At 37.7% G+C, this 14122-nt stretch overlaps 1 protein-coding gene across 1 annotated transcript in view; it reads left to right on the forward strand.

Moving 5' to 3' along the window:
* Positions 1 to 14122, forward strand: part of LOC106781576 (zinc finger protein 331) — a 131832-nt gene that overhangs the window by 47047 nt on the left and 70663 nt on the right. Inside the window, exon 5 of the mRNA XM_070224800.1 lies at positions 5374 to 5377. Within this exon, the coding sequence (XP_070080901.1) occupies positions 5374 to 5377 (4 nt within the window). The remainder of the gene's footprint in view (positions 1 to 5373; positions 5378 to 14122) is intronic.

Below are 14122 nucleotides of genomic sequence, written 5' to 3' on the forward strand. Positions count from 1 at the left end.
ACATTTATAGCATGTTGTGCACAGGTACACACATCATCATACTATTCTATCTGATGCCGTGGATGGAGGGGACAGTAGGTACAGGAAAGTCTGGAAGCATCAATGTCTATAGGGTTAGGCATGGTTGCATTCATGGGCAAAAAGAGAGAAGCTCCTGATCTTACTCACTCTCTAAATGCTGACAGCTACGAAAAAAAGCAGCAGGAGTCTTAGGAAGAAGAGCCAAAAGGGAATGAATTCTCTCTATTATGTTAAGAAGCTCCACACGGTATCCTCCCACAGCCCCTTGAATTCTCCTACCTACTTGCCAGGGGATAGTATAATATTGCTAGAGCACCTGACTCCTTCAGATGGTAAAATCCTTGGTGTTCCCTTGGAAAACAGAACCCACATATAAAGGATAGTGTTTGGGAATATTGTACACTGGGAAAGGAATGTACCATCACAATGAAGATACAACACCTTGGGTGAACTCAACATCCTGTTGTTTCTGCTCCTCCAAAATCTTTAGTAAGAAATGATGTGTTACATACTGTACTTGCTTGCCTTATAAGTTTTAGAGGGACTTATCCCCACCAGGGAGAACTGCAGGTAAAGGAGTGTCAGTGAGACCAACTCTCCTGACATCTGCCAGCGGTGGGTGCTCGAGGATTTAGGCTGAGTGCCTCTATCTTTTGATGTCCAAAGTTTTGACGTGTAGATGATGTTCTTCTTGTTGGCAATTCAAAAGGCTTGGTCTTAGTATCCCTACTTCAGAAGTGTTATCACATGTCTGACAGTAAAGGTAGCTCATAAAACATGAAAACATCGAAAGTTCTGCTTACCAATTAAGGTTTATTGGGATGATGCAAGCAAACTTACATGTTGAAATCTTCCAGCAGTAAAGTAAAAGTAATCTTCTGTTTGCTCCCTGCCATGGTCTGAATATTTATGTCCATCCAATTTTCATATGTTGAAACCTAAGTCCCATATTGATAGTATTAGGAGTGGGGACATTTGGAAGGTGATTCGGTCATGAGGGCGGGGACCTTATAAACTGAAATTGTGGCCTCATAAAAGTATCCCCATAGAGCTCCTTTGTTTGATCCATTGTTTGAGTACATAACCAGGAGCCTCTGACTATGAACCAGGAAGTGGGCTCTTACCAGACACAATCTGCTGGTGCCTTGATCTTGGACTTCCCAGGCTCTGCCATGATGAGAAAATAAAATCTGTCGTTATAAACTACCCAGTCTCTGATAGCTTATTTTAGCAGCCACCCAAAAAACTAAGTCACAAATTGATACTGAGAGGTACAGGTACACTTGTAAAGATACATAAAAATGTGGAAGTGGTACTGAACAGCGGAACTGAACAATGGATAGACTCTGAAAGTGTTTGGAAGTGCATGAGGAAAAGTCCTACATCACCATGAAAGATCTGTGAAGGGTGATGCCGGTGAGAAGTCAGAAGGAAGAGACGAGACCGTAGAGAGAACCTCATGCTTAGAAAATATGTACGTGGTCATGAGCAGAATGGGGTAGAAATATGGACTCTAAAGGCCATTCTTGTGCAGTCTCAGAGAGAAATGAGAAATGTTATCGGAAACTTGAGAAAAGGTGATCATTGTTATAATGCGGCAGAGAGCGTTGCTGAATTGTGCTCCTGTCTTAGTGTTTTGTGCAGGATACACCTAGTAAGCAATGTAATTGGATCTTTGGCTGGGGAAATGCCTAAAAGTCATGTTGAAGAGGCAGCCTGATTTCACTTGAATGCTTATAGCAGAAAAAGAAGAAGAGAGAAACAATGTGACTATGGAATTAGTAATCAAAAGGGATGAAAAACTTAAAAAGTTGGAAAATTCTTATCCAGGAATTTAAGACAACTATGATTAATATGCTAAAAGCTCTGATGGATAAAGAGCATGCAAGAAAATATGGGCAATGTAAGAAGAGAGATGTAAATATTAATAAAGACCCAAAAAGAAATGCTAGAGATATAAAAAAAAAATTAAGTAACAGAATGAAGAATGTGCTTGATAGGCTTATCAGCAGACTGGAAATTGCAGGAAAAATATCTCTAAGCTTGAAGACATATCAATAGAAACCTCCAAAGCTAAAAAACAAAGAGAAATAGGGCTGGAAAAAAAAAGAAACAGAACGAAATATCCAAGGGACTTTGGGACAACTAATAAATGAGTGACCTATGTGTAACGGATAGTCCAGAAGGAGAATAAAGAGAGAAAGGAATGGAAAATATTTGAAATAATAATGACTGAGAATTCCCAAATCAATGTCTGACACCAAAACCACAATATCCAAACCTAGACAAGACAAAAACATTACTAATAAAGAAAACTGCAGACCAGTATATCTAAGGAACATAGATGCAAAAATTCTCAACAAAATATTAGCAAATTAAATCCACCATTGTATTAAAAGGATTGTACACCATGACCAAGTGAGATTTATCCCAGGGATGCAAGACTGTTTTAACACTTAAAATCAAATAGTCATATCCACCACAAAAGCCTAAAGAAGAAAAATCATATGATCATATCAGAAGATGCAAAAGTAACTTTTGTAAAACACAAAACTCATTCTTGATAAAAATTCTCAGTATGTATTATGGTATGTATTAAAAAACAACTAAGGACATGTACAGAGGTCATAAGTACACAGGAAATTTCAGACATTCCAGAATCTGAGTACTATTTGGCACAAAAAAGTTGAGCTATCAAGCCATGAAAATACTTGGAGAATCCTTATATGCACATTACTAAGTGAAAGAAGCCAACATGAAAGTCTTTATGTTGTATGATTCCAACTATATAATATTCTGGTAAAGCCATATGTATAAGACAGTAAAAAGATCTGGGTTGCCGGGGTTGGTGGAGGACGGGGAGTGGATAGCCTGAGCCTAGGGGATTTTCAGGACTCTGAAAATGATCTATGACACTATGATGATGGATACATGTCATTATCCATTTGTTCAAACCCATGGGATATACATCCCTAAGAGTCAACCATAAGGTAAACTGTGGACTTGGAGTATTTGTGACGTGTTAATGTAGAGTCATCAATGGTAACAGAGGTACCACTCTGGTGGGGGATGCTGACAACAGAGGAGGGTGTGCATGTGTGGGAGCAGGAAGTATCCGAGATGTCTCTGTACCGCACTCTCAATTTTGCTGCGAACCTGAAAATATTCTTTAAAAAAGGTTTCTAGAAATATACTTTGGGGTATGGAACATGAAACACTTATGTGAGATGTTTGAAAAGATTCAGTGCTCTCAAAGAATATTTGAAAAATGATATGTTTTTCTTAAGATTTACCTTAGTCAATGTGCTTTAAAGATTTGTGCTCTGATGTGAGTATATACTGTGAATAAGAGAGAGAAGATCCATGCTTTTCCTGAGCTCATAGGCCTGTGGGAGACAGAGAAAGCAAGTAAAGAAAGAAGCAAATAAATCATAAGGATCCAACTATTTTAAAGATGTCTAACATGAAAAAAAAAAAACACTTCAGGGCATTATAATCGAGGCAAACAATGGAGGATGGAAGAACAGTGGAGGACCATTATACTCAGGGGGAATGGGGAAAACAAAAATTCTGTTGCTGAGGAAGTGTGTCGGCTCAAGAAGTCCCGCATAGCCGGGGAAAAGTGAGGGCCGTGTGTGCTGCATGTGGTCAGATGTGCCACCCAAACTCAGCTTCTCCATTCTAAGTTCCAAAGTGCCCTGATTTCACCACAGGATGTCCATTCTGTATCACTTCATTTCTCTCTCCTTCCAGTTTTATTTCATTGGCTTACCTTCCCCTGGCTCAGAATGCAGTACTGTATTAAACTGTTTATATGTTTCTGATTAATATGTAAAAGATTATTATATATTACTGTCCTTTTGTATCTGATTTGTCATATTACCCAAATAAATTCCCCAATTAAGAAAATATAATACCTGAGCTCGGGGGTGAAGAACAAACTGTGGCACCAAAATTTATAAAACACGAACATGCACAGACAAGCAACAGAGGAAGAAAATCTGATCTGTTAATTCAGTTATCTGTACTACTTAACATACACCATGAATTACTTTGCATATTATTAAATGTGAAATTATGGCATAATTTTCAAAAGTTTTTATCAATTCCCACCACAAACTGCTAATCAGTCCTCCATCGCTAATTTTGGTCTATTTCAAACAAAACTGGGATGGCCCATCACATGCTGGATCGTCCTGTGAATCTGCATGCTACCCGGAAAGAGAGTGGGCTAAAAGGGCCTGAGGACTCAGGATAGCTTTCAGAAAAATACTGAAGGTAGACTCCTCACACAACCCTGATGCCACCTCATGATCCCCACCAGGCCTTCTACACCCCAGGCAAGTGCACTGGGTAAGCATGTGGCCAAGCCCATTCCTGGAAGAGCTCAGCCCCAAAGAATCTGACCCAAGTGGCCCGTAGCTTTTGTAGATTCCCGCCCCAAACCCTCACGCTACTCAGAGGTCTCAGGTGTGCTGTGTTGATATCTCTAGCTCAGTGCTGCTGAAAACCAGTCTGGAGAGGAGCATCACCAGCAGCAGGAAACTTGTTCATGATGCCATTGCATGGGTCCCACTGCAAACCTGCAGATTCATAACTTCTTAGAATAGGGTCCTCATCCCTAAGGGATCTGTATGCACTTAAAAACATAAGAAGAAATGCTTAGCCATTTGGTTCCTATCTGGTTCTCCATTAGGATCACATGTGGAGTTTTAAGAAGTAACATCACCTGTGGCCTCCCCCACGGTCTGTCTGTTGTCCTTGGTGGGAGCATCAGTATTGTTTTAATTAAGTGATGCAGGTGAGGCCAGCATTAAGCATGAGGTCTTCTGTGTGTATTTGTGAGAGTTGAGCCCAGGATTCGGTTCTAGGGGAGATAAAAGAGTCTGCTCTACAAGGATTTAGAAGCAGAGGTCAGTGCAGCCCATATTCCCTATCTGTAGCAGAATTTTTGGACATCAGTTTGAGGAGAAGAGCAAGTGAAGATAGGATAGAAAACCTCACAGTTTAGTCTACCTGTAGGAGCTAATTTTTCTTGAATTTCTCCTGTGTCCAAAGATGGGAAAGGGTGGCCTTTTCAGCATTTCAAGTCCCTTCTGGCTGTGGGTGTGGAGCTAGCAGATGAAAGGGCTGCGCTTACCCTTGAAGGCATATTTTCAAGACACAGATGTGATTCCTCAACATAATATCAGCTGAGAAGACAATCCAGAGCAGGAGGAGGAAGAGGACGAGATGGCAGGTTCTCAGGTAAATGTCCTATCCCCGGCCAGTGGCTGTGTCCACTTCTCCTGAAATGCCATGCGTTTAGAACCTGCAGACTTTCAGTTCACTACTTCTGCTGTTTCTGCCCAGGGAGGTTGTTTCCAACTACTTAGTTTTTCCTTCTCTTCTTATGATAGTCAAGGTCTACTCTTTAGAATTGTTCTCCCCTACTCTCTACCTCTCCCGTTTCTTCATACTTTGCATCCAAACTCCCTATATAGCATGAAGAATTCTCACAATGAATTAATGACTTTTAACTAAGGAAAATATTTCTTTGTAACAGATCCATGTGGGAAAGTGTTGATACCCAAGATTCCTATTGGGGTGGGTTCAGATGCTCAGATATCAGTGAAAGAGGGGAAAATGTAGGTTTTAGTTTCTATATGGATGCAACATAAGCTTTGTAGAACAGTATTAACAAAACGCACTTTTAAATAGGGTGGCATTAGTGTCCCAGGAAAACTCAAACTTCTTAAAAAGAAGAGTAATTAGAAGAGAATTGTTTACTCTATTGGTTAGAAACTCTTACTATTTAAATGCACTATTAGAGTCACAAAACATGAGAGCTGCATGTGGATTGAAATTTGCAAAAAAAAAGGGATGGTTTTTCATAATCAAATTTAGATTATGATTTCCTTATTTTTGCCAAAAATATCACAGCAGTAATGATGTGTCCTGTGTGCTTCAGTCACCTGATTTCAGTTTGTCCCATTTCACCTGATTTTCACTTGGTTTTGGTTCTCTCTGCCAGATTTCTGCCTTATTAAAGTTATATTTTCCCTTTATCATCAGTAAGGATCTTGGAGGGGTTTTTCAAGAGATGTGCATAAACCATGACGTTTAATCTGTAAACTCCCTTTTCTTCTTAGTGTCTCTTCTTAGCTTCTTAGCTCAGTTAGCTTTGAAAAAAGAAAGCTCTCGCCTTTGGTTACTGAAGACACTTGCTTTTGTAAGGACAGGTTACAATCAATGAGACCTCACTTCTCTAGGAGTCCAGTTCATTTCACATTCATGTCACAAACGTGTTCTGCTTTATAAGCTGTTTTTATTTTCAAAGAAATTTTAAGAATCATGGTAATTTGTGTTCAAGTGTGTTAAATTTCTAAAATAGAGCTCAACACAAATGAAAAGCAAATTTTGAGTGATAAGACAGCGAAAATAGCTCTAACTTACTTTGTGTCATTCTGTGTTGTCTCCTTAATGCATTTAAAAAATACACATCGGTTTATAGAACTTATACAAGTGAGGATAATCTTGATTTCATTGAACAAAGATTTTCTTCTCCATCACTTTCAGTGTGTCCGTAGTTCCCATTTGTATGCGTGCCCATGAGCATAAAATGCTCACATTATTTGATCCCCTCTTTTTGTTTCCTTTTTAACATGTTTCTATTACTCTTCTATGTTACAGAATCACTGGAAACACACATTAGAGTTGTCTCTGTGCATTGGACTGTTTTGTTGAAATAAATTCTAGTTCAAATTAAATTTTAGTACAGCCCAGACAGACTCTACCATTTAATGGATATTTGACAAGACGTTCTCCAAAAAGAAGAACATTATTGTTCGAAGATTATTTATGTGGTTCTTGTGATGATACATAACATACTGCTACAACGATATCTAGCACATTGTAGATTTTCAAAAAGGTTTGTTGTTGCCACACTTATTATGGTAACAGAACCTACAATTTCCACCACTCTTTCAGTTCAAAGTCATCCATAAATTCTTCGCTTCTTGTTCTACCTCTGTGCTATTCCAATGTGTGGCCCTTGTGACAACGACTTTGCCCTCAAATGTTAAAAATGAGATTATTAAAAATGAGGAAACCTATGTCACATCCCAGAACTCCGGATTCTGAATTTGCATTTTAAGAAATCTCCTGTTGGGGCCGGCCCAGTGGCACAGCGGTTGAGTTCACACGTTCCGTTTTGGCAGCCCGGGGTCCGCTGGTTCAGATCCCGGGTGCTGACATGGCACCGCTCATCAAGCCATGCTGTGGTAGGTGTCCCACATATAAAGTAGAGGAAGATGGGCACGGATGTTAGCTCAGGGCCAGTCTTCCTCAGCAAAAAGAGGAGGATCGGCAGCAGATGTTAGCTCAGAGCTGATCTTCCTCAAAAAAAAAAAAAGAAAAAAAAACTCCCGTTCATTGAGGAACAGTCAAAATTTGAGAAGTATACTTCTAACTCACTATCAGTGTTCCATGTGAGAAATATTCACAACTTATCCTACGTGATATAAATACAGCACTCAAAAATACAAATGCCTGTGCTGATGCCTTAATTTTATAATTTACCACAGGAGTGTAGTCTCTAAAGTGGCTTTGTGGATCATACGTCATCCTCTTTGCTCACAGTTAGAAATCATATTATCCAACATTACTTTGTTAAAAACTATCAATTGCATTTTTCAGATCACTCTCCTAAGTCAGAATTGAATCCTTATTCTCTCATTTCCTATTGGGTCAAGCTATGAACTCTGCCCAAAGCCATGTAATAAATGTGTGTGTGTGCGCGTTTTCCATTTCAGGAACTGCTGACCTTCAGGGACGTGGCCATAGAGTTCTCGCAGGAGGAGTGGGAATGCCTGGACCCCGCTCAGAGGGCCTTGTACAGGGACGTGATGCTGGAGAACTGCAGGAACCTGCTCTCCCTGGGTGAGGATAATGACCATCCAGAATTCATAATCCACTCTCAGAGTTTTGATGTCTTTCTTTGTAGGGTATTTCCTTTGAGCTTTGGCTGACTGAAATACAGCTTCCACCACTGGTTTCACGAAAAATAATGAGGGGTTGTTTGTGTATAAAACAAAGGCTTCATGATGTTTCAATATGATGTTAACCATCCCCTTTCTTGAGGTGACCTGCACTCTTCAATCTATGTTATTGATAACTATATAAACTCAGTGCTAGAAAGCAGTGTTTTTCTTATTTTGAAATCCGATTTCAACCTTTATTTTTGACTCAGTAAGTATTTGGAAGCAGAACTCAGGATATGAAAATTGGAATAAATTTTACATATTGTGTACTGTGGTAAAGGTGATGTCAGAAAAATGTAATTTGGGAAATTATTTTCCAGAATATTATAGTATTCTTCAGTGTCCTCCCTTCTCACTTGAGCACAATACTGGATTGGAAATTGGAAAATCTCCAGCAAATCTATGTTTCTTTTTTCTAATGACCAGGTCTAATTGCCTCTAAGCCAGAGCTGGTCACTTTTTTGGAGCAGAAGAAGGATCCCTGGGTGGTGAAGAGAGAGAAGAAAATAGTCATCCACCCAGGTAGGTGGGGATGGATGAGGCAGATGACACAGGTGAAAGGTGCAAAGTTCACAAAGGAGACGAGACCTTAAAGCGTGGTTTGGGAACCTCTGCTTCAATGGAAAAGATTTTTGAGAATCCTAGGTGTATTTCTGTTGCTGTCACAGAGGGACATCTCCTGCCTAATTCTTATCATGCTCCTAAATACTCACATGATTCTCCTTCTGCTCCAGTGGTCATCTATCACATTGGCAGTGAGAGCCCAAGTCCTCCCCTTGAACTCAAGGACTGCGTGATGTGGCTGCTCTTCATTGCTTTGGGGCCCTTGGAGAATCTGCACAGGTCTCTGAGGAAGGCTATGTTAAGCCTTTTTGAAAGTTCTGTTTTACTTTATGTCAGAAGCTTGTCAGGGAAGTGGTGGAGGTATTGGGGTTGGGTGCAGAAATCCCAGGAGCACTGGGCACAGATCCCATATGTTCTGTGCTTTATAATTTCTAACCCTATGGAGACTTCAACATGACCCCTGCAAAGGTCAGACTCAGTAATTTCGTCACAGCTCAAAGCACCTAACTAAAACTGGGAAAAACACATCCTCTATTTTACTTCCACATATTCTTTTTCTTTGTATGAAGTATCATTAGAAATTTCAAGTCTATATGCCTCAATTTCTCAAAGATAAAATAGTTTAATGCATTTACTTACCTCATATAATTTTTAAGTAAATTAATTACAACAATGCTTACAACATTGCCCATCACCTAGTAAAGTCTGAAATTTTATTTTGTTTCTTAATAAGCAAAATTTTGTCATTTCTTCTTGTTTAGCGCAAAGCTTCCCAGTATTGTATCCTGTAAGATTTCACTTTCTGATTAGTTCTATATGAAATTCACCTATAATTTTAGATTCAAAAGTTTTCTTATAACGTGCCTGAATGTACACATTTTAGAGGTGACTAAACTAATAGGTGAGAATTCCATATTTAGGAAAATATTTGGTTCATAACTTTAAGTTTACATCAGGGAGAACGTAGTCCATAGGTTCTTCATCTACTTTCCTCAATGTGTGTCTGAATCCTGGCATAATTTAATCCGAAAGCTTACTTTATATCAGTGATATTACGTATATTTTACAACATTCATCTGGTTCCTTTACTTAGAAATGAAGGGTTTTTTTCCGGAATGATGGATTTTAGCACTTAAATTTTGTATTAGAATAGCAGCAATAGAATAGTGTCATAAGAAATTCCTCTAGGGACATAGTAATGCTTATTCATTCAAATTTTCCATTAGAGATTTTTACAAATGATTGCAATGTATTTTCTGTGAAATTTTTCTGTGCACATGGCAACGATTCAAAATGCTTGCTCCTTATGGGTGCACAGTCACAGTTGAAAATCATAAATATGTATAAGGACTCTTTTAAGATAATACACCTAATGTTGTATTCAGAATTGGGGAGGATAAAATTTCTTATTCTTGTTTTGCAATTCCATAACAATGTGCCTCCTTTTTCATGAGATGTTCCCCAAAATTAGTTGTTTTTTTATCTATATATTTTGAACTTGAATGACAGTTATTTCAGGACACTTAGGACTATGTGGAGTTTAATTCAAATTTGAATCAGCCATATGTATTTTGCCAACGTAACTGAGTCTGGGGTTGTCTGCACAGTCGTTACCCCTACTTAATTCATGATGTTTCATTTGTTTCTTTTCTTGGTTATTGATCAATGGTGGTTTGTATTCTGCCTCAGTAAGTAGTCAAGGAATAGTCTTCATTTCAGATCATTTTATTGTTGAATTTATACTCTCTTTGTGTGAGAGAAATGCTTTTTGAATTAAAGGTAATTTTTGAAAAGCTTTGTAAGTCCACCTCTTTTAGATATTATGTTTTTAAATTTTTAATTGTGGTAAAAATACAAAATATAAAACTTACCCTCTTCATTTTTAACTGTACATATCGATAACATTTATTATATTCACATTATTTTGCCACTGATATCTGGAAATTTTGGTCTTGCAAAACAGACCCATTAACATTAAACAATCACTTTCTTGTTTCTACTCCTTCAAGCAACCAGCAACTACTATTCCACCTTTTTAATTTTTTCTGTGAGGATGACTACATAAGATTACTCACATGAGTGGAATTATATAGTTTTCTTCTCTTTGTGAGTCATGTATTTCACTTAAGATAATGTCCTCAAGGTCTGTCTATGTTGTATCTTGTGAAAGATCTTTTCCTTTTTAAGAATGAACAATAATCCATTGTATGAAAATAATCCATTTTCTTGATCTGTTCATCTGTTGATGGACATTTTGGTTGCTTCCAACTATTATTGGCTTTTCTGATTAATGCTACCATGCTACCATGTCCATGGGTGTGCAAATATCTCTTGCAGGTCTTCTCGTGAATTCTTTTGCATTTATGCCAAGAAGTGGGATGGCTGGATCATATGTTCATTCTATTTTGAAGTTTTTGAGAAAGCACCATACTCTTCTTCACAGTGGTGGCACCATTTTATATTTCCTCCATTGGTGCTTAAGTGTTCCAATTTCTTTTGTTTTTCTTTTCTTTTTTCTTTTCTCCAGTTTGTTTCTTGTTTTTTTCTCTTCCTTCATTTCATTGTGATAACATTAGTTTATAACACTATATAAATTTCAGGGATACATTATTATATATTTCAATTTCTCTTTAGATTACAACATGTTCACCACCCAAAGACTAATTACAATTCATCACCACACACATGGACCTAATCACCCCATTTGCCCTCCTCTCCCCCTGCTTCCCCACTGGGAACCACCAATCCAATCTGTGCTTCTGTGTGTTTGTTTGTCATTGTTTGTCTCTTCTACTTATGTGTGAGATCATAAGGTATTTCACTTTGTCCCTCTAACTTATTTCACTTAGCGTAATATCCTCAAGGTCCATTCACGTTATCACAAATAGCCATATTACATCATTTCTCATGGCTGAGTAGTATTCCATTGTGTATATATACCACATCTTCTTTATCCATTCATCCCTTGATGGGCACCTAGGTTGCTTCCAGGTCTTGACTTTTGTGAATAATGCTGAGATGATCATAGGCGTGCATGTATCTTTATGCTTTAGATAAATACCTAGCAGTTGATTATCTGGATCACATGGTTGCTCTATTCTCAATTTTTTCAGGAATCTCCATACTGCTTTCCATAGTGGCTGCACCAGTTTGCACCCCAACCAGCAGTGTAGGAGGGTTCTCTTCTCTCCACATCCTCTCCAACACTTGTTGTTTCCTGCCTTGTTAATTATACCTTTCTGATAGGAGAGAGGTGATATCTCATGGTAGTTTTGGTTTGCATTTCCCTGATAGTTAAATATGCTGAACATCTTTTCATGTGCATCTTGGCCATATCTTTATCTTCTTTGGAAAAATGTCTCTTTAAATCTTTTTCCCATTCTTTAATTGGGTTGTTAGTATTTTTGTTTTTGATATGTATGAGTTCTTTGTGTGTTTTCGATATAAACCTCTTATCACATATATGGTTTGCAAATATCTTCTCCCAATTGTTAGGTTGTCTTTTTGTTTTGTTGATGTTTTCCTTTGCTATGCAGAACGTTTTTAGTTTGACATAGTCCCATTCTTTTCTTTTTTCTGTTATTTCCCTTTCCTGGTCAGACACGGTACTTGAAAATATGCTGCTAAGACTAGCGCTGAGGAGCATACTGCTCATGTTTTCTTCCAGGAGTTTAATGGTTCCAGGTCTTATGTTGAAGTCCTTAATCCATTTTGAGTTAATTTATGTGTATGGTGCAAGATAGTGGTCTACTTTTCTTCTTTTTCATGAGGCTGTCCAGTTTTCCCAACACCGTTTACCTAGAGTATTTCCTTTCTTCATCGTACGTTCTTGGCTCCCTTGTCAAAAATTAGCTGTCCATAGATGTGTGGGTTTATTTCTGGGTTCTCAGTTCTCATCCATTGGGCTGTGTGCCTATTTTTGTACCAGTACCATGCTGTTTTGTTAATATAGCTTTGTAGTAGATTTTGAAATTGGGAGTTTGACACCTCCAGCTTGGTTCTCTTTTCTCAGGATTTCTTTGGCTATTTGGTGTCTTTTGTTTTTCCATATAAACTCTTGGATTCTTTGTTCTATTTCTGTGAAAAATGTTGTTGGATCTTTGATAGGGAATGCAGGAATCTGTAGATTGCTTTAGGAAGTATGGAAATTTTAACTATGTTATTTCTTCCCCTTCAAGAGCACAGAATATCTTTCCATTACTTTGTGTCTCTTTCAGTTTCTTTCAACAATGTTTTAAGTTTTTCAGTGTACACATCTTTCACCTCTTTGGTTAAATTCATACTAGATTTTGTATTCTTTTTGTTGCAAGTGTAAATGGGATGGTATTCTTAATTCCTCTTTCTGCTACGTCGTTGTTAGTGTTTAGAAATTGAACTGATTTTTCCATGTTGATTTTGTATCCTGCAACTTGAACATATTTGTTTATTACTTCTAAAAGTTGTTCCATGGATTCTTTAAGGTTTTCTATGCATAAAATCATGTCATCTGCAAATAGTGACAGTTTCACTTCTTTCTTTCTAATTTGGATCCCTTTTATTTCTTTTTCTTGCCTGATTGCTCTGGCTAAGACTTCCAATACTATGTTAAATAAGAGTGGAGAAAGTGGGCATCCTTTTTTGGTGCCAGATCTTAGAGAAATAGCTTTCAGTTTTTCTCCATTGAGTATGATATTACCTGTAGGATTGTCATATATGGCTTTTCGTATGTTGAGTACATTCCTTCTATACCTATATTATTCAGAGTTTTTATCATAAATGGATGCTCCATCTTGTCAAATGCTTTCTCTGCTTCGATGGAGATGATCATGTGATTTTTATTCTTCATTTTGTTAGTGTGGTGTATCACGTTGATTGATTTTCAGGTGTTGAACCATCCCTGCATTCCTGGAATGAATCCCACTTGATCATGATGTATGATCTTTGTAATGTATTGTTGTATTCGATTTGCTAGTATTTTGTTGAGGATTTTTGCATCAATGTTCATCAGTGATATTGGCATGTGATCTGCTTTTTTTTGTGTCATCCTTGTCCAGTTTTGGTATCAGGGTATTATTGGCTTTGTATAATGAGTTAGGAAGCTTCAGCTCCTCTGCTTTTTTGGAAGAGTTTCAAAAGGATAGGTATTAAGTCTTATTTGAATGTTTGATAGAATTCACCTGTCACACTGTCTGGTTCAGGACTTTCATTTTGTGGGAAGTTTTTGATTCCAGTTTAATCTTCTTACTGGTGACTTGTCTGTTCAAATTCTGTATTTCTTCTTCATTTAGGTTTGGGAGGTCATATAATTCTAAGCATTTACCCATTTCTTCCAGATTATCCAATTTGTTGGCATATAGGTTTTCATAGTATTCTCTTTTGTATTTCTGGGGTGTCCATTTTAATTTTGCCTCTTTAATTTCTGATTTTCAGACTTCTCTCTTTCTTTCTTGGTCAGTATAGCTAAAGATTTGTCAATTTTTATATCTTTTCAAAGAATTACCTCTTGGTTTCAATAAATTTTTTCCATTGTTTTTTTA

Source organism: Equus caballus, chromosome 10 (assembly GCF_041296265.1).
Source record: "Equus caballus isolate H_3958 breed thoroughbred chromosome 10, TB-T2T, whole genome shotgun sequence".
Taxonomy (NCBI): Eukaryota; Metazoa; Chordata; class Mammalia; order Perissodactyla; family Equidae; genus Equus; species Equus caballus.